The sequence below is a fragment of the Numida meleagris genome, chromosome 2, assembly GCF_002078875.1.
Source record: "Numida meleagris isolate 19003 breed g44 Domestic line chromosome 2, NumMel1.0, whole genome shotgun sequence".
Taxonomy (NCBI): Eukaryota; Metazoa; Chordata; class Aves; order Galliformes; family Numididae; genus Numida; species Numida meleagris.
This window is the reverse complement of record NC_034410.1, coordinates 26,286,163-26,306,592: the sequence shown is the minus strand read 5'-3', so window position 1 is coordinate 26,306,592 and position 20,430 is coordinate 26,286,163. Positions and strand designations below refer to the sequence as shown.

At 36.7% G+C, this 20,430-nt stretch overlaps 1 protein-coding gene across 23 annotated transcripts in view; it reads left to right on the top strand.

Moving 5' to 3' along the window:
• The window catches only part of THSD7A (thrombospondin type 1 domain containing 7A), a 289,787-nt gene that overhangs the window by 63,044 nt on the left and 206,313 nt on the right, over positions 1–20,430 (top strand). For all 23 annotated transcript variants that reach the window (XR_002435894.1, XM_021388797.1, XM_021388804.1 and 20 more), the window contains one exon: positions 14,978–15,486. Coding sequence is in view for 22 of the 23 variants with exons in the window: in XM_021388797.1 (XP_021244472.1) it covers positions 15,327–15,486 (160 nt within the window). In the remaining variant the exon portion in view is untranslated. The remainder of the gene's footprint in view (positions 1–14,977; positions 15,487–20,430) is intronic.

Genomic DNA, 20,430 nt, shown 5'->3' with positions numbered 1-20,430 from the left:
AAGAAAACAGTTTTAAATGGGTAGGAGAGCAGTAGATTGGACCAAACCTGGAGAGTGGGAAAGTGAACAATGAAGGCATGTTTTCATTAGATTAGAAATATTATTCTTTGGAACTCAAGGTGCAAATTATGCTGTGCCATAATGTTCTTTTCAAACACACAAGTTAAAATTTGCATATCTAAATTGGATCAGCTTGAATGGGCTTCCCTGCTGTCTCATCCCCTCAGCTGCAATCTTTCCCCAATGGCCTGCAGGTGGATCCAAATAATAATATTTAAGCCTATTTTTAAGAGCATCACTAAAATAAATATATATATTTAATTTTATATTTATTTCTTGCAGTGAACATCAGCAAAAATACCTCATCTGAGTATAATCTACATGATAATAGGAGATTTAAATTTAACCCTGTTTGCACTGGCTTTAAGAATAACAATCTCCACTGGCTCAATAAAATCAAAATTTTTTCAGTGTTAAAATATCATCTTTATTTTTTTGGATGCAAAATTTTACAAAATATAATTTCTTTGATAAATTAGAACAGCTTTACCATTGAGATGAGGGCACAGAAAGACCTTGCAAAGATTCTTGGTCTACGCTTTTGCGTTTTTGTTCATTTTTGTAAAAATAGGATTACTGTACTGATTCTGATTTCTCTTATCCCTTTCCATGAACTCCTTTCTCCTAACTTTGATAACATTTTATTACATTTATTTTTTATGAAGTAAGTAGATATTTTTTTTCCATTAAAAAAATTATATTTTAATGGACTTTCCCAATTATGATTTTTATTCAGTCCATACAGTTGCTCATTTTTTTTCCTTTGTTTTGTGTTCATTTGATAGTTTGACTTCTTTTAACTTGACAAACTGTGAAAGAAATACTTTAATTTCTGAGGACAACAGTGCTACGGTTCAAATGTAAATATTTTTAATTCCTGTACAATGCAGTTAATTAGATCTAAGAGGTTAGTTTTATACTGTTTCTGGATAGATATACTTCAATATATGTTTTATATATATTTATTGCAATCTTAAACCGTAATGCTTTCTGTTGCTGACTGTAAAAAACAAAGTACAGATGACCTCAAGTTTATGTCAGTTCAGCTATGCTTGTATTAAAAAAGTTCATTATTTTCATGTGAGGAGTATGCTGTAAATAGTGACCTGATGTCATTTTTAATGAACACTTGTAGCAGGAATGGCTTTGACATCAGTGGAGCTTCACCAGATCCTGTCCAGGGTGCTGAGGTTTGGAACTGGTCTCAGCATGGTGAGAAGGGGTGTTTCACCTGGAACAGGCTGATTCTAGGGTGTTTGAACTACAATCTGCTGTAAATCAGTGGACTTATTCCGAAATATATTTGCTCTGGGTTGGGCTGAGATATAATTTTTTTCCTAGCAGCTGGTATGGTGCTATATTTTAGAGTTATGAAAATACTGATGTTGATAACACACCGTCCTCTTTCAGTTGAGACAGAGTTGATTTTCTTCATAGTGTTTGTTATGATGCTACAAAACCATGACAAACCAAAACATAGCTCCCACCTTGGGCTGTCTGCTTCTGCCTGGCATTGCATCTCTGCATAACCGATATTCCCCCATTACCTCTATTAATTCATGTGTTGAGGAATTAGCCAGATAGCCACAGACTACTGATCAAATCAGCCACCAACAGTATCAGGTATTTATAGCAATTCCATGTCATGTTCTCCTGTCTCTTGTTGATCCATGGCCCATACTGATGTTTATTACATTGAATAATTATTTCTAATGCCTTTTATCTATAGCTTATTTACTCAACTCTTCATCAGGACTAGGTCACGATGCTCCCTTGACATCTCATTAATTATTATTTTAACATAGATGCAAATTTCCAGAGGTCTTATCATGGTTCCTGTGTTGTAATTCTGAAAATAAATTAATAGTTTTGTGTTCTGCTTTGTTTATTCAATATCTACGTATGTTAAAACAAGTTTGCCAAATTATATGTGTGGCAAATCTTAGGCTAAAAATTATCATAATATAAAGATTTGTGATGAAATTTCATGCTATTGTCTTTCCAGCTAACTCATAGTCTTTTAAACTGCACTCACTGTTTATAATAATACTGAAGTGTTTCAGTATAGCAGGCAAAACACTGCTTTAAATGTCCTTTCTTATCTTCTTTTAGATTTGTTCAACATATTTATCATCAGAGAGAATGTGGGTTATTAGATCATTAGGGAAATCAGGATACAGAAAGGCTAATTAAAAATGAAGTACTTACTCTGCTGCAAGACAAGGAATATATTGAAAGTTTAACAATAATCTTTGCTAAAAATTGTATGTATTTTGCAAAGAAATAATTTGTTCTGCAGTCGAGAAATGAATTAGTCTCATCATGCACTAGCTATGCTGAATTGCAAAAGGAACACCAGACTTTGTTGCAGGAATTAAAACACCATCAGTTGAGTTAATGAAGAACATACAATGAATATGATCTCATTTCTGCAATGCATTTAAAATTAAAACCACTTAAGAACTGTTGCAAAAATCATAATTTAGCAGGAAAAAAAACAATAAAGCAAATGTTTACTATCTAATTACTTACTGCTTAGAGGTATGCATTAGGTTTATTTATTGTTTGATTTCTAGTTCTCTCTTTTAGTGGTTTAAGACTACAGTGGCTAATGGCCCGTTTTGAAATCAAATGAATGTAATCTTTTGTGTTCCATTATGAAAAGCCAAAGAAAACCATTTGGGATCATTTCATTTTGATAGCATCTGAAGATCACTACTTGAAATTGCAGGTTATCATAAGGATAACAGTGTGAAAGAGAATGTGAAACACAGAAGAAGAAATTCTTCCACTTTAAAAAAAATCTAACTTTTTTTTAAAATAAGAAGAAATTGAGAGTAGATTTCTGAACTGTGTTCTGCAGATGTTAATGAGGTTAGAATGCCATTCTTTTTTGTACTTTAATTAATTTTCTTTACTGCTTACGAAGAAAACTCTACAAAAATCTTTTCTGTAAAAAATGACTTCCTTTACACTTTCCTAGCACTTGGAGAAAGTAAGAAGTGCTGTCTTGGCCAAAGACAATAGGAATTTTCTTTTTTGTGTATGTGTAAGAGAGAGAGAGAAGGATTGTCCTCCAAAGATCCAATATACATACGTATATTTTTCCCTTTACCAAAGCTTTGTGTTCATCTAAATTTGGAACATGAAGTTGGGAGTCCTGATTCTAACAGAGACTGGGAACCCACAGTGCATTTTTACCAGTCCCTTTTAGAAATGAAAATTAGATCTTGGCTGGGAGCTTAGAAGTTCTGCCAAAATGCCTATAGCCAAATCAAGAATAATTTGTATTAGAGATTATGGTAGTTTAGATAACTCAATATAGTTATGTTTAAAAAAAAAATTGTGATTCACAAGGTTGACAGTCAATCAGTATTTCTAGTTTGCTGCCAGTAAACCAATTGCTGACAGAGGGAGGGGAATTAATGTACGCATATGCTCCTTTAAACTGTTTGACATAATGAAGGGAATTCTTTCTGAATCTTATCAGTGTAATACTTTACTTCAGCAACCTTGTAATTTTACAGGAAAGTAATTTGTTGAATTGTATCACATTAGCCTAAGTGAGGTACAACGTACCCTGCTATTCAGCAAGTTTCAATATTTAGGATGCATTCAAAATCATATAAAATATGAATACTAATAATATGTTAATAATTAAACTCCTTTAGACATATGCATGTTCAAGACATGGGCAAACTTCTGCGTATGTTATGTGTATAACTGTATGTCAGTAAAAAGAATTGAACTTGTGAGTGGTTTTAACATACAATCATCCACCAAGCTCTTCAAAATAAATTGTTTATAATGGTTTCTTTAACAGCTTTATAAGTATGTAGAACATATTTGTCTGGGTTTGTGTGTGTGTGTGTGTGTGTGTGTGTGTGTGTGTGTTAAGTCATGTAAAATTCTGAATGGCGTGGTTTTGTAGTTGATACAAAACTCACTAAAATACCTTTTTTATACATACAAATTACTTCCTGCAGTTAATAGGTGTGATGGAGATATTAAAGTTGGAGTGTACGTAGAAGCATCTGTAGGCAACCGAGTTTGGCCTACTGGAGAGAGTATTTTGGAAGCATATGGTAAAAATTATCACTTTACTCTCACTATATGGGAAATCTCAAAGGAATAAGCTTCTGCTTAAATATGGATATAAAAGCCAAACAGGCACAGTTGGATATGTTGCATCTGAATTTATATATGGATGTTAAGAGAATTTAAATTGTCATAAATTGTGTTGATTTTTTGTTTATATATATGTTTATATGTATACATACATATGTTGAGTTTGGAACATTTATATACAAGTTATATATATATAAAACTATATATATATATAAATATATATAAATATATATATTTAAATATGTATATATAAATATTATGTAGACACAAACATATGTTAAATAAACAATAAGATGAGAGAATCAGAAATTATTCATAGAATCATAGAACCACTGAGTTGAAAGAAACCCTTGAAGGTCATCTAGTCAAACTCCCCTGCAATGAACAGGGACGCTACAGCCAGATAAGGTTACTCTAAGCCTGGTTCAGCCTGACCTTGAGCATCTCCAAGGATTGGACATTTACGACCTCTCTGGGCAACCTGTTCCAGCACTTCACCACCCTTACTGTAAAAAACTTCTTCCTTATATCCAATATAAATCTCCCCTCCTTTAGTTTGAAATAATTTTCCCTTGTCCTATTACAACAAACCCTGCTAAAGAGTGTCTGTCCCCTTCTTTCTTATAGCCCCCCTGTAGATATTGAAAGGCTGCTATCAGGTCTCTCCAGAGCCTTCTGTTCTCCAGGCTGAACAGCCCCAGCTCTTATCCTAAAGATAACTCTAGGAAATAGATTTTTATGTAAAGTTTGGGTTCTGCTTTATGCATGACATGCTTTTTATTTTTTCTTTTTTGGCTCTGATAAAACCTGAGTCACTTTACCTGAACTAAGGCTGTTATTTTACATGACCTCAATATCATTCAGACATTGCTGTTGTAGTTTAATATTGCTTTATCTTTTGAGTGCTCCTCACCTCACTTCATCCAGGTAGATTAAGTTTCCTGGGGAAGTCATGGTCCACTCATCTAGCTGGATGCTGAATTAAATTCTGAATTAGAGCCGTCTGCTTTGAAATTTTCTGCACTATTTCAAGAATAGTTTGATTGCTTAGAGAAATCCTTGTTCTCTTAGTCTTCATCCTGTTTTTTTATTCAGTGAAAAATATATCAAAATAAATCGTCTTATATTCCACAGAGAGTATGTAGGGGCAACTATCAGATACTTAGACCTGGGTTAGTTTCAGATCTTATGGGAGCAACTTGTGGAAGTACCAGCGCTCCCACTAACAGTTAATTAGAAAGCTTTTTCTCTCATTTTTGAATATGCAAGTATAATTGTGATTGGAAAAATCTGGCAGTAATGTTTTTTTGTCACCATAGAAAAGAGCAATGGTGACAATTCAATGTTTTTTTTCCTGTCTTGAAAGTGTCACATCACCTTAAGCTTGGTTTGATCCCCCTGGTGAAGCTCTAATTTTAATGCTAATGCTGATAGTGTAGAGAAGAATTTTCTGTAGCACACAGACTGTGCTAAGTGCTTTGTGATCTGTATGCATAAAATTCAATTATACGTGGTTGTCTTGTTACCTATTGCACATGCTTATATTGCTTAGGTTTGGTTATTTGCTTTCTTTTTGTCAGTGAAAAGCTGCTGCAGTTGAGCATGGGAGAGGACAGTGCTGCAACAGCAGAGGAGGAAGAAAAAGCAGCAGTTAGAAGAATGGGAGATTTTCTTGACACAACTCAGCATTTCGCATCTAGTCATTAGTGTTCAAGGTTACATAGTGACATAGTTTTAAATGATATAATATTTTTATTAATATGGGCTTAGAATTTATTTTGTTGCCTTCCTTTTTATTTTGTAATTTGCTACAGAGTTGATTTCAATGACAGTAACCTATGTTTTTCAACAGGAAGATTGGTCGGTAGGAATAGGTTTTAAATATGACCTCATGTGAAAATGGTGTTAGATGCTTCAGTCGGTTTCCTCAAGTTATATTCCTCTTGTTTATTGATTTGTTGAAGTCAGCATAAAACACACACACTGTACTTTTGGCCAGCTAATTTGGAACTCTTATGAAGTTAACAAATCATTATAAGCTATTTCCAACTACATATTTTTTGTCAGTACTACTGAATTCATCAATTTCTGGAAGCCATTAAAAATACTGGCTGATGGGAGAAAAAGAAATAAATAGTAGCCTTATTTAATTTTCTTATTACTTTGTATTAATTAGTTAACTTGAGAACTGATAACGATGTTTGAGTGATTTATGTCTTCAAAAAGAAGACCACTGTTTCCCTCCTTGAAAATGGAAATTGGCTTGTCAAACGTTTAGATGAAGAATGATCAATCAATAGGATTTTAATAAGGAGAAGGTTTAAAATTGACTGAGGGTGGCTTTTGTTTAAAGGTGATTTGGTATGTGCAAATTACTAAGCTATCCCAGGAGAGGATTTTCAAAAGCAATAATGGGCACCGATTTTCTTTGTTTATTCCATTCTCTGTCTTTCTGTTCTCCTTGCCAGGGATTTCAGTACTCACTGTTGTCTTTGAAATTTCCCTGCCTGCATTTCAAGTATAGTGTATATTCTACTCATTTATTTTTACAGCTATCATTTTAAACTGTTATTTTTTTCTCCAGTGAGCAAATTGTCTGGATAAGCTTATTTATTTTCAATATAAATTCCTGTCCAGCATTGGGGCTAGCTGTTCCCATTGATTTTAAAAATTAAGAAAAGTATATGCACACATTGGAGTAACAGAGCTGACTTGGAAAGCCCCATTGATGTCCTGTGTTTTGGTTTCCTGTGTGAAAATTTAGTGCAGTGGGCTTGTTGATAGAGAACTGATTCTATTTATTTTTCTCCATTAGTGAAGTCTGTAATGGACTTTCTGAAAGTGAGGTAATTAAAGCTAGATTTAAAAAATGCTTCATTCTTTATGCAGTCTTAATTACATGGGTAAACAAACCATAGATATGTGTCAAATGTGTTAAAAGACCGAAGAGTAAATAGTATATGCGCAGAAATTCTGATTACCGCTACTTCCTCCATTCGATTTCTTATCCTCATTCCAGTCTGTTTTCTTAGCTCTTCCTGTCATTTAATCTTTACCAAGCTTTGAATTCTAGTGGCCTAGATGCTAACTTTATGTTTTATGCTCATGTTTGTACCCAATTTTAAGATCTTTTCCCCTCAGCAACCTCCTAATAATTGCATGCTGTTACCACAGTTTCAGGATTTCTAACCAAGTGCAAACTTCTTTTCAGAGGTTGTGGTAAGAAGAGGACACTGATCACTTCTAAAAAAAGCAAAAGCTTATTCCCCAAAGTACAGCTTGCCAAAAAAGTTTTTAAGTGACAAATTTCACCAATTTCCTCATTCTTTTTTTATTAACACAAGGGAGGAACTGCTGTTTCTCTTCTTCACTGAAAAGAATGGGATCAGAACGAAAGTAATTTTTGTGCTTTTTCTATTTTCTTTCTTTATAGGATAAAGTTAGTCTGAAGCTGAGAATTTGGCAGTCTTAAACTGAGAAATGTATTTGTATTTGAGTGATTCAGACCTCTGTACAAAACCTAACCATAATTAGTATTGTGCTTATGAATTTTGTGTTTGATTTGAATTACTTTTAGGTGTGGCCTCTTCAAGAGAAAATTCAAATACAAGAGCTTACTCCATTAGATTCTGAATAAATGAAAAGCTCAAAATCTCTTTCAGTAAGCTACTATATCAATGCAATTGGTTTTCTAATGAAAAATGCATGCTGCTTTAACTACTGATAGGCAAGCTGCACCAGAAGCGACTAAAGAGATCTCTGAATTGATGAGACAAGGTTCAGAGCTTGAATTCTTGATAGAGATGCCACTTCCACGTAGGGAACTTCAGAGACACTACTGCATCCTGTTCAGATACTTGCAAAAGTTCCGCTTCATGCAGTCTGCTGCTGAAGCCAGTGTAATCTGCGTAGAAAGGACAGTATTCATTCAGACTGTAGAGGCATAGTGGAACTAGTTAATTCAGTATGACCTGCAGTTCTCTAGCTTTATCTACTAGCCAGTAGTTTTTCACATACCTTCTTGCAGTACATTAACATGTGCCTTCTTATAAAGAATGTTTTTCACATGAATGTTCCAGGCCAGGGGTATTGATTGTTCCCTACCAAAGGGGTTGATTAAAAATATTTTTGGCTCCCAAACTGAGACAACTGTTCAAAACTAGCAGTACATAAATAATTATTTAAGTAATATCTAAATTGCATCTTTTTGAAGAAGAAGCCTTAAAAATGAAAGATTGGCTAGGCAAATTTTCACCAATGTACTGGGCTTCAAGTAGATTTTAAAGTAATGAACGAGCAAACAACACAAAATAAAAGAGAAATCTATCCAAAAATCACTAATTTTCATCAATAAAAAGAAAGCATTTGCCAAATTAGTTCATAGAATCATAGAATGGCTTATGTTGGAAGGGACCCTTAAGATCATCTAGTTCCAACTGCTCTGCTCTAGGCAGGGACACCTCCCTCTAGACCAGGTTGCCTGAAGCCCCATCCTGCCTGGCCTTCAATGCCTCCAGGGTGGGAGCATCCACAGCCTCTCTGGGCAACCTGTTCCCGTGTCTCACCACTCTCATGGTAAATAATTTCTTCCTAATATCTTGTCTAAATCTACCCTCTTCCAGTTTAAAACCATTCCCTGTTGCTACATGCCCTTATAAAAAGTCCCTCCCCAGCTCTCCTGTAGGCCACCTTCAGGTACTGGAAGGCAGCTATAAGGTCCTCACGAAGCCTTTTCTTCTCCAAGCTGAAGAACCCCAGCTCTCACAGACTGTCCAGGTAGGGGAGGTGTTCCAGCCCTCTGATCATCTTCATGGCCCTCCTCTGGATCCAATCCAACAGCTAAGTGTCCTTCTTGTGTTGGGGGTGCCAGAACTGGATGCAGTACTCCAGGTGGGGGTCTCACGAGAGTAGAGTAGAGGGGGAGAATCACCTCCCTTGACCTGCTGGTCACACTTCTCTTGATACAGCCCAGGATATGGTTGGCCTTCTGGGCTGCAAGTGCAAATTGCTGGCTCATGTTGAGCCTTCCTCAAACTGACACTCACAAGTCCTTCTTCTTAGGGCTGCTCTCAAGCCATTCACCACTCAACTTGGGTTTGCCCCAACCCAGGTGCAGAACCTTGCACTTGGCCTTGTTGAACTTCATCAGGTTGGCATGGGCCCACCTCTCAAGCCTGTCCAGGTCCCTCTGGATGGCATCCTCTCCCTCTAGATATCTGCTGTTTGTGTATCTGTGCATGTAGAATCTTTATTCATGTTCTAAAAATAAGATTTTTCTTGTTGCAAAGATTTTGAAGTAATTATTTAGGAACATTGAAGAGTTTAATTTTTTTTTAGTGATTTCTTTTGCTTAATTCTGTCTCACCTCTGCAAAACTTACATACATGACTTAAAAGTTTCCTGATTTGTCCTGAAAATCCATTCTTCAAAAGAATGATGTAAGTTTGAAATACACTGTGGTACTACTACTGTTTTCCAAAACAATTTCTCTGTCAAAACCAAAAGAGTTCTCTGTCAAAACACTGTGTGACTTGTATGAAAGAGGCAAAAATTTGCTAATCTCTTTCTTTCCCTTCTTTTTTTAATTACGAGTTTGAAAGAAAGATATTTAATAATATCACTCCTTGAAAGAATAACATCAAGGTCTGTTACCTGCTGTGAAAGAATGAGAAATCCTGAAGTAGTGTATTATGACATGGTCAAGTGTGACACCTAGAGGCTATATGTTTAGGTTCCCTAAAGAATAATTTTTTCAGATACAAGTTTTGTACAACGCATTTCATTTTGGAATTCAGGAATGAATCTGCCTGGTTTTGAGATACAAAGTACGTTGTGATATATTCAAAGGTTGTTCACATGTGTTGTATTTCTTGTGTCTTCCCTAATTAGGCTCCCTAGCTTTCATATAAAGAAAAATAATAGACCACTACTGAGTGTGCTGAGAAGTGCTCAAAACTCCACAGCCTGAAACGATCCTGTACAACATATTCTGGTCTGGAGTTCTTTTGTAAAATTCTTGATGGTCTCATGTCAAGAGAATCGTTTAATCGTCTGCAAGCAAGTCAGGCAGGGACTTAAAAAATGCAGAGCTAGAAGTTTTGATGACTGAGTTTATGCCAGGGAGCAGAGAGAACACAAGCTCATTTGAGTTGTTATTTGCGTTGTTAAGTTGATGGAGATTTCAAAATAAGAATGTAAGGCAACATGCCACACCTAACACCTTCCCTAAAAGTCAGGTATGCAACCCCTACAGTGCACTGTACAGATTTACAGTGGATATATCCAAGGGCCCACTGCATCCTGTACAGTGGATGTATGCAAGACTGTCCTAATATCACGACTGAATCAGGTCAATAGGTTAAAAATGTAGAACACTTTTCAGAAATGGGTATCCATTTGTTATTGTCTGTAAGAAACTCATTAAAGCCATATTCTGGAGTGTGGGAACTACTCGCCTATTGAGGGAACGGGTTGTCCAACTCTGCTCTGCAGTAGTGTGGGCTCAATTTAAGTGTTGTGGGTAATTTTGGGTCCCACAATATAAGAAAGGCATAAAGCAATTAGAATCATAGAATCATGGAATGGCCTGGGTTGAAAAGGACCTCAAAGATCATCTAGTTTCAAGCTCCCTGCTGAGTGCAGGGTCGCCAACCACTAGACCAGGCTGCCCAGAGCCACGTCCAGCCTTGAGAGCATTCAAAGGAGGGCAACAAAGATGGGTATGATTGGCAAGATGTATGAGGAGCAGCTGAGGTCCCTTGGTTTATTCAACCTGGAGAAAAGGAGACTGAGGGGAGGTATCATGGTGGCCTACAACTCCTCATGAAGGGAGTGGAGGAGCAGCGTTGATTTCTGCTCTCTGGTGACAGTGACTCAAGGGGATGACATGGAATTGGTATTAGGTGAGGGTACTTCACCAAGAGAGTGGTTGGACCCCGGAACATGCTCCTATTGGCAATGATCAGAGCACCAAGCCTGCTGGAGTTCAAGAAGCATTTGGACAATGCTCTCAGACACAGAGTTTGAATTCTGGGTGGTTCTGTGTGGAACCAGGAATTGGATTTGATCATCCTTATGCATCCCTTCCAACGCAAGATATTCTATTATTCTAACTCTTCCTTCTAGAGGGGTATTCAACTTATCTTTGGCAACATTTGTTCTTTTCATAGCAATGTGAAGGGAGAAAGTCTTCACCAATACAAACTTCAATAATCAGAGTTCAGATTAGGAGGAGTTTACATTTCCTACATAGGAAATGAAACAATTTTCATTCTTTAGAATCTGGTTGAAGTTTCTGGTATTTGAGTATTCACACGGCACAGATGACTTAGAGAGGAAAATGGAAGAGTTTGTAAAATATCTTCTATACATCTAGAAGAACAGACTGAAGCTTTACTGAAGTTGCTGACTTATGCAGGGCCTACAGAGAGATGCTGGACATGCATCTTATTGGGTATTTTTGAGTGTATAGGCTGATGTGCCATATGTATGTTGTGGTCTTTTTATGCTTTTTCATTTTACTATGTTTAGAAATACGTCTTCAGCACAGAACGTAAGATGATCTTGAAGCTCTTAATCATGGCATTTCACAAACAGTGACAGGTTTATGAAATGTGACTAGCTACTAGTATAGAAATATACTAGTACTAGCAAGGAGATTCTGTTTGGCAGGCAACTTTTCATATGCAGTGGCTATAAAACTGGTATTTTGTTCTAATTTCTCTTTTCACTAAATAAAATATATGGTGCATTTTTTTTTGTCATCCTCTAACTGTTTGATGCTAGAAAACATGAACAAAATAATTCTAATATTTTATGACTAACTCTGTCTTGTTTTCATGAATGTCTTTGAGATCAGTTATTTTTCCCTAGAAAACAAAAAAGTGCTAACTTGTCATTCACTTATGAGAGCAGTTTACAGATTCCACATGGTTACAGTGCTTCAAATAAATAAATGTATGTGAATACAAGTCTACTGAGATTCATTTGTTGATGCTCTAAGGTATAGCACTGACAATGTTATGTTACTGATACAGAGATTAATGTTGTTTGCAGGTTATTTCTATGCTTTGTCAGAGGTTTCTTTTCAAAAGTATATAAATATGCATTTGGGAATGTCTAAACTGCAAACAATTGATAATTTATGATCATTAGATTATAATTAGAATATGGGTTGTCATTGTGGGCTGGAAATTGTGGTTGCACTGCTTACTGGGGGAGGACCCTTGCCCACTGTAGCAAATAAGGTCAGAATATGTTGGGCACACTGACACGGAAAAGGCTGCCAGAAACTCTCTCATGTTAGCCCATTTGAAGATTACAGTCTATATATATTGTCTCCTGTATCTGAGGCCTAATTCCTGCAGATAGGTTATGGTGTCTCCAGGCATCCATCTACTCTCTTGCTTGTGTTTTCCTGCTCTGATTAAAAGATGAGTTTTTGGTCTGCAAAAATGGCATAGCTCAGAGTTGAGTGTTTACCAAAGTCAGCTCTTCAGGAATCCTTACTGCTTTTCTAGACAAACACTTACATCTACACAATAAATATTCCCAGTTATGCCTGCTTTCTCCCTGACATATTTCTGAACAGTTTTAAGTGCATCTTAGCTTGTTACCAGTGAAAGTGAAATTACTTTTCCATACTTTATTGATCGTTGTCAGAAGAAAAAAGTACAGCCATAAAAAGTAGTGTGCAAATATGAGTTTTCATAATCTCTAGTTTACCTAAATTTTAAAAGTATGTGTTCCCATTGTTGCATAAGTACAAGAAAATGTTTGAATGATTGTGTATGTGTATTCACCCTTGCATGATACTGCTTTGTTCTGCTGTCAAAAACCACTTTGATTCATTGTGCCAACTACATGGATGATCTGTTTCCTGATGATGTTTCCGGACGATCTGACTCATGTACAAAATATTTTCAGAGGTTTTCTTTAGACATTCTTAAAAATTGTAGGTAGAATCCATTGCTGTTAATAACTCTCAACACGGTGCCTATGCCCCTACTCATGCCATGAATGTATCTTTTTCCTCCTGGTGTATATCTCCAGCTGAAAAGCCAACATCTTTAATCTTAATTCTTCGAAGGAGTGTATAAGTAATAAATATTTAATATTGACAATACAAGTCAATAAAGTTGCCACAGATTTCCTGGTGGTCATAAAACTTTTTAAGCCCTTAAATTTGTTGTAATATTTTTCAGAAATTATGAAGATTGCATTATCTTTATTAGGTTGAATATATGAATACTTCCAATGTGGCATGAAAAACAATGCACATGTGAATAACTTAACCTCAAATTTACCTGTGGAATTGCTATAATTCTATAAACTCAGAGGACATTAACAGTATTCTGTCTAGCTCAACAAAACACAGGATGAAGGGGTTTCCATGCTTCCTAAATTGAATGCCGTATGATGTAGCAGAAGTGATTAAAATGTATTTCCATAAGTGCTTTAGCTGAGGTTGCAAGTTCTGCATCAGGATGCTATAAATTTGTTAAGATCATGGCTTTCTATGTATCCCTTATCAACCTATAATCTCCTGATTGTTGCCTGTTTTTCAACAGCTGAGGAACAGTAATCCACACTTGCTTATCTCTCTTAATCACAGCCTCACAGTGCTAGAGCTCCCTGAGCCTTTAATTCTCTCTTAGAGGCGTAACAGAGTGGAAAGTAAACAAAGACGAATTTGCAACCTTCAACATTGCTAATTTGCTCTGATGTCAGAATATTTAAACAGGCAAAGACTTGGGAATTATTTGATCATGGCTGATTTTAATCAAATGCATGTGAAAAGGCTGAGTCTAAGAAGGTTGTGCAAAATGACAGGCGTCCCGAGAGAGGTTCACTGAAGGTTTCTTCTTTAAACAACAATAGCTCCATCCTTTTAAAACTCTGGATCATGTGCTCCTGCAGTGTGTTTTTGTGGCTGCTTGCATTTTGAATGGAACTTTTTGGATATGGTAACAGTTTCCTTGAAAATTTCTCATTTGCTTTGCAGTTTATGGATGTCTGAAACCTGATCTTCAGGCTTGTTACCGCATCTGTTCACTGGGCAATGGGTGGGAGAGATAAGGATGCCTATTTTAAAAGCTTTGTCTCTCTTCACGTTTTTGTATCATCATGACAGCCTAATGTATCCTGAATACTTTCATATGTAAAACTCAGTGTGTGTTTTAAAAATGATTGATAACTTGATCTTCAAATTACTTTAAATAACACAGTTGACATTTATGCATGTATATGTGTGTACATACTTAACTGGATAGGAAGGGATGTTATTTTGCATTATATGTTACATGCAGACTTTATCTACCACAGAGATAATGTGCTTACATTCATACACAGTAGAGAGATGCATGATATTACCTGAAACAGATTTGATGAATATGCAAATAAAGTTGTGGGTTGTTCTTTTGTTTTGTTATTCCTTTCATTTCCCTCTGTGGGGACTTAAATGTCTATTTAACGCATGAGTAACCATTTATTTTTTTGTTGTTTACAGAATGGTTAACGTGGCATGTATGTTGCTTTCAGGACAAGTGTGCGATGCTTTCATAATTAATATAATATCGCTCCAATTCTGTCTGTTCTGGTTGCATGACTTGTGTTTCTGAAGCACGTCTGATGATGATTTCTTTTCTTCTTAGCGCGTGTCATTTGGGCTATTCCAGGGAGAGATGTCTGGGAAGCCAGGCTTTCGTAGTCACTCTCTGTGTTGAGCTTACAGCGCTGGGTTATTTGTGTTCCTCCTCATCCCTGTTTCTCTCTGTCTCGCTCTCTCCAGCTGGTGTAAATGACTGCTGCCGCCTCCCAGCGCAAGATAACCTGCTCAGTCAGCTGGAGCCCCCTGCGGACAGCTGTCTCTCTTATAGCTGATGGAAAACTGCTACTAACCGCTGAATGGAAGAGCGTGGAGCAGCAACCATACTAGCAGCAGCCGCTGTAGCGAGAGCAAGCAAAGACTCTATTGTTCCCGAGTGTTAAACAGTTTTTCCTTTGCAAGTGACATGCACAAAAGCAAGAAAGGGGCTTTCAGTCTGCTTCTCCCTGCAAAGAAATTTTGAAGAGGGGAATTTTATTCGGAGAAGATTTCACGGTCTCTCTGCGGGCTTTGGACGCGGGCTGCTGGAGGCATGGGGCTGAACGAGGGGAGCGCTGCTTTCCCCCGTGGGCCAGGGCTCTCCGCTCCGCCAGCCCGCTGCGTGGGAGTGCTGGTGGTCCTGCTGCTGGGGAGCTGGGACGCTCGGGCACAGAGTGAATTCCAAACTTCGTCTGTCTATCTGTGGAAGACCGGTAAGTAAGGATGCTGTACTAACATAGCAACAGCATGTTTAGTTTCTGTTGTAAGCAGTAACATTTTTGTGTGCTTTGTGTACATGGACAGAGAAAGTTAAATGTGTTAGTAATGTTTATGTGTAGAATTCTAGGAAAACAAATTGGGTCACTTACCAGGACTCCACCAGCCTGGCGAATATCGCAATTAAAAAGCCTATGTATCTGACCCTGTCAAGCGTTTTCTAGGTCTGTTGAGGTTTTTGATTTTATATAGCGTGTGTTGTATGTAAATAGCAAAGGTCAGGACTCTAGTGTCTGCTGACAATGGAAAGGACCATTTGTTACAGTTGGAGTCAGCAGTGTTAACAGTGCTCTAAAAATACTGGCATTTCACAAAGAAGGATGTAACGCAGCATGTCTAATCTTTATGCTGTGTGCTGACATGTAATATATTCGGTGTGGTAATTGACGGGGAGTAGGGTTTGTTAAATTTAGGTTTGTTGCACAGTATATAGGACACGTGAAAGCTAATGATGGATTAGGTGAAATAATCCAACTGATGCCAGATCTCATAACCAAAGAGCCAAAGGCAAACAGGCTATGTGGATTCAGCACCACGCTAGATAGATAATTTCCTTTACTTTGGTGCTAATGAATTATGTGTATGTTTTAAAGATTGCACAGTCGAAACATTGTTCCAACCTTAACTTTGCTTTAAAAATTAATAGGGACTGTCTTGTGTCTATCTGTATATTACACTAATTCAGAATCTTAACATTGAGGAACATGTCCATTTTTGTTCCATAATATAACGTTAATTCCTATGTAAGGAACTAAAAAGTGCTGCCTTTTAGGAAATGAAAAAAATTCAAGCCCACTAGTATTTCAAATTGGCGTGAAAGTTGGCATTTTTTCCTGTACATTGACAGGAAAAAGCCAGTCCCAAAAGTAGACATTTATTTTAAATTTGCTTTTCTATTAATTAATAATAAGATAGTAAGAGAGTGCAAATTAATCATTTCTTTGAAAAACAACTTTGAGGGGATGGTCTCTTTCCTGGATGGAGCCTTCTGCCACGAAAACAGATCAATTCACAGTCACAGCAATATCCTGAATTTTTTAAGAGGCTCTATCCGTACAGCAGCTCAAGCAAAGGATTAAAAGGAAATTCATTTAAACAAGAAGAGAAGCTCTCCAATAATGCTAGGAAGAGAAATTTGAGGAAGGGAGAATCCTTTGCAACTTTCACTTCCTACAGGAAGATGAGTAGCACAATGATACTGATGAGATTTTTTTTCCTTCTTCTTTTTGAATCACTGAAAAATTCCAAACATAACTTATGTTTCCATTACAGATTTAGAAATACTTGATACGCACTTAATAAGAGAGAAAATAGATGCACAAGTTTATAGAAAAATGTAGTAATAATAGTACCATTTTGCATTTAAGCAAGTTTCTAGGCATTCAGAGAATAAACTCTCCAGCATTTTATTGTCTCCATTTAATAGTTTGCATTTAAAGATGTTAATAGTAACATAGATCAATTTTAATAGCTATAGTTAACCAATACTTATGAAAATGAGCTCCCAGTCTGCTATGGAGTTGCTCTGTTTACTTTGCCTATAGCACATGTGCTCTGAAGTCAAGTCAGTGAAACCAGGAGAAAACCAATTTGGTTTTTCCTCCCAGTTTTTCACCTTCTTAAGAACTTTTGTTTAGAACAAGTATGATATAATTATGTAGTGAACAGTTAGTTTGTCCTTTTAAGATTTTCCTTCTGTGACCTCTCTGCTCTGTGTAACCCACAATAAGGAATAGTATAAGCATGTTCACGGTATGATTTTTTTATATTGTAACATTGGTGATTTGTCAATAATGTGATGAAAAACAAGTCAGAATGGTTCTTTTCTAGCAATGAATGACAAGATAGAGTGAATAAGGCAGAGCATTAGAAGCCTAATTAAATCTTTGCACTCCTTTTCTTTGCTATTCCTTTGTGTCCAAAAAAAAAAAAAAAAAAAAGCCTTTGCATTTGCAGTGTACTTCTCATTTACACTGAGGGATTTCTTACAGGTAGCTTAGTCTGATGAATATAGGCTACCTTTGCACAGAAATGGACTTTTTAACAGAATGTATTGCTTTTCAATTGCTTTTCAATTTCCTATATTTTATTAAATTAGTCTTATGCTTGATCAGGAATAAAAGAGGAAACAGAATAGCCTGTAGGAAGGATTTGGACTTTCTTGAGTCATATGATAAGCTTTTGCCTATAATGAAGCAATATGCCACTTCACTTGATTATAACCTTGTTGCTTTTAGGGGTTGTCTGTGTTTCTCCTCGGGAGAACTAGGCATTGCCATGCATCTAGAATTACTGATAAAATATCTTTTCAGCCTGGTGAAGTCGTTTGTTACTTTTCTGGTCTCTGATCTCTCTCTTATTCCCCTCTCCTCTTTGCAGGAGAAAGAGAGTGCCAAGATCCCAGACAATGATCAGGAATCCTAATATGCTAAATGCTTTCAGCCAGTGTTTTTCTTTTAAGTTCATCACACGGATACTGCCTTAATCTGCTGGTTGTCTTCAAATGGTATATGAAATGTTTGTCGTTTTGATAGCAGGGGATGTCATATCCTTATGGTATGGTTGGTATAGTAAGGATATTTAGATGGATATTACTGATTCTTTTTTTCCCCCCTCCTCTTATGGGGAGGTTTTAGAAATAGAACTAGGACAACAGTTCATCAGTGATCTGAAGAGATATCTAGCACAAAGTTTTGAAATTTCGACTGGAGTATTAGAGGAGATGATATAAAGCTGAATTGAACAGTAGTGAGCTCATCCGACTGAGACAGTATTAACTTTTCTTTCTGTGAATACAGTATAAAATCTTAGCCATGCAGGAATGTGTGGCTAAGATTCTGTCTAGTAAATAAGCTTGATTTATATATGTGTGTGTGTGTGTGTGTGTGTATGCCTTTTGGCACGTGTTATTAGTGAACTACTGAGTGCTGTGTGCAATTCTGGGCTCCTCAGCTCCACAGAGATGATGAGGGGCCTGAAGCATCTCCCTTATGAGGAAAGGCTGAGAGACCTGAGACTGTTCAGCCTGGAGAAGATAGGGGAGCTAATGAATGCTTATAAATATCTAATGGGCAGGAGCCAAGTGGATGAAGCCAAGCGCTTTTAAGTGGTTCCCAGTAACAGAACAAGTAGAAGTGGGCACAAACTGGAGCACAGGAAGTTGTGTACAAACATGAGGAGAAACTTATTTACTTTGAGGGTGACAGAGCACTGGAAAGGGCTGCCCAGAGAATTTGTGAGATCTTCTTTGAAGATATCCAAAACCCACCTGGACACTTTTCTTTGCAGCCTACTCTAGGAAACCTGCCTTAGCAGGAAGTTGGACTAGATGATCTCCAGAGGTCCCTTCCAACCTGTATGATTCTGTGAAGTATATCCATTTTTTTGAGACACATGCTGTTTTTGTTATTAAATTTAGATTGGTGCTAGCTTTTGTAACTGACTTGCATGTATCTGTTTTCTGTATCTGAAGACTTTTTCAAAAGTTGTCATAGTGTGTGCTACTCCATGACTTCTATTCTGGCTTACTGCAGTGTGTTTTGTTAAGAATGCCTCGGAAAAAAATCTGCAGGTGTCATGAGGTTTGAGTTGGGGCATTCTTTCTCTTATAAAATAGCAATTATGATACCTGGTATAGTTTCTTGATACTGGATTTTAGGGTTGGGGATGGGTTGTGGGACTCTTCTCTGCACTTTGAAAACCTCTCAGGGGTTATGACTCTATCTACTACTGTTCTCCTATTTACTACTATAAAATTCTGAGAAATGTTGTAAAGTTCAGGTTAACACTTCTATGGTTTACTTATCTTCAGTTCAGCATGGACAGTGTTGTAAGCAACCTGCTTTGAGAAGAGAGGTTAGACCGAATGATTTCCAGTGGTCCCTTCTAGTCTCCACCATTTCACAGAATGATTGCCATTCACTGTCATTTCTTCTTCTCCAACTGAAACTAAATTGAATAAATTCTCACAATCTTGATCTCTTGTGAGAATGAGTGTTTGTTTTTGCAATTTATGCTGGAATTATACTGTGTTAGTGGACCTCCAGTGTACTGCATGACATTTAGATGGATATAGTTGATTACAGTTGCTAGTCTTTAAACTTCACATTTCTTACCAAATGTTCTCATCCCATGCTGTGTGGACCTGGTGTGTACATTTTGTTCAGGTAGAAATATGCAGCTGGTTTCATTTTCCTTGTCACTAGGCAAAACCATCTGGTTTCACTAAAATAAACCAAAGCAAAGTCTTCAATAGTGCAGAATATCTGGCTCTATATAGCAAAATGAAGAAACAGCTAGATCCCAGAGCTGAGCTGCTGTGTCTGTCTGCTTGATGATTTAAGGTAGAGAACAGCAGTTTTTGAATATTCACTGAACAGAATTTACTGTATTGAGAGGTGGTGATTTCCCTGATGTAAGGTGGACACACATCACTGAACACTGGAGTTATGAAGTTGAAAAATATTTATCAACCAGGACATAGAGCTGTTTATTAAGGTTATGTGAATTGAGACTCTCTGAATTTCCTGAAAAATATGGTGTGCAAATTTAGGAAAACAAAAAAAAAAATCTGTGTAGGTAAGAGTACACTTGTGGGAGGGATCTAAGATGTTCCTATGCGTTATGTTTTAAATTACTTTTGATTTCATCTTCAGTGTCACAATGATAGCACACAAAGTATTAACAAAGAAACATAAATCACAGAATCACAGAATGAAACGTTAGAAGAGTATCTGGGTAATTCAGGCATTTGTGGATATTACAGAACGCTGCACCCAAATGCAGAAAAGCTGTAAGCATGGTGGGAACTTTCATGAGGCATGAAAGATTATGAAGACTATGGTAAAAAAGAGTTTGAATCACACTTTTATTTTAAATAT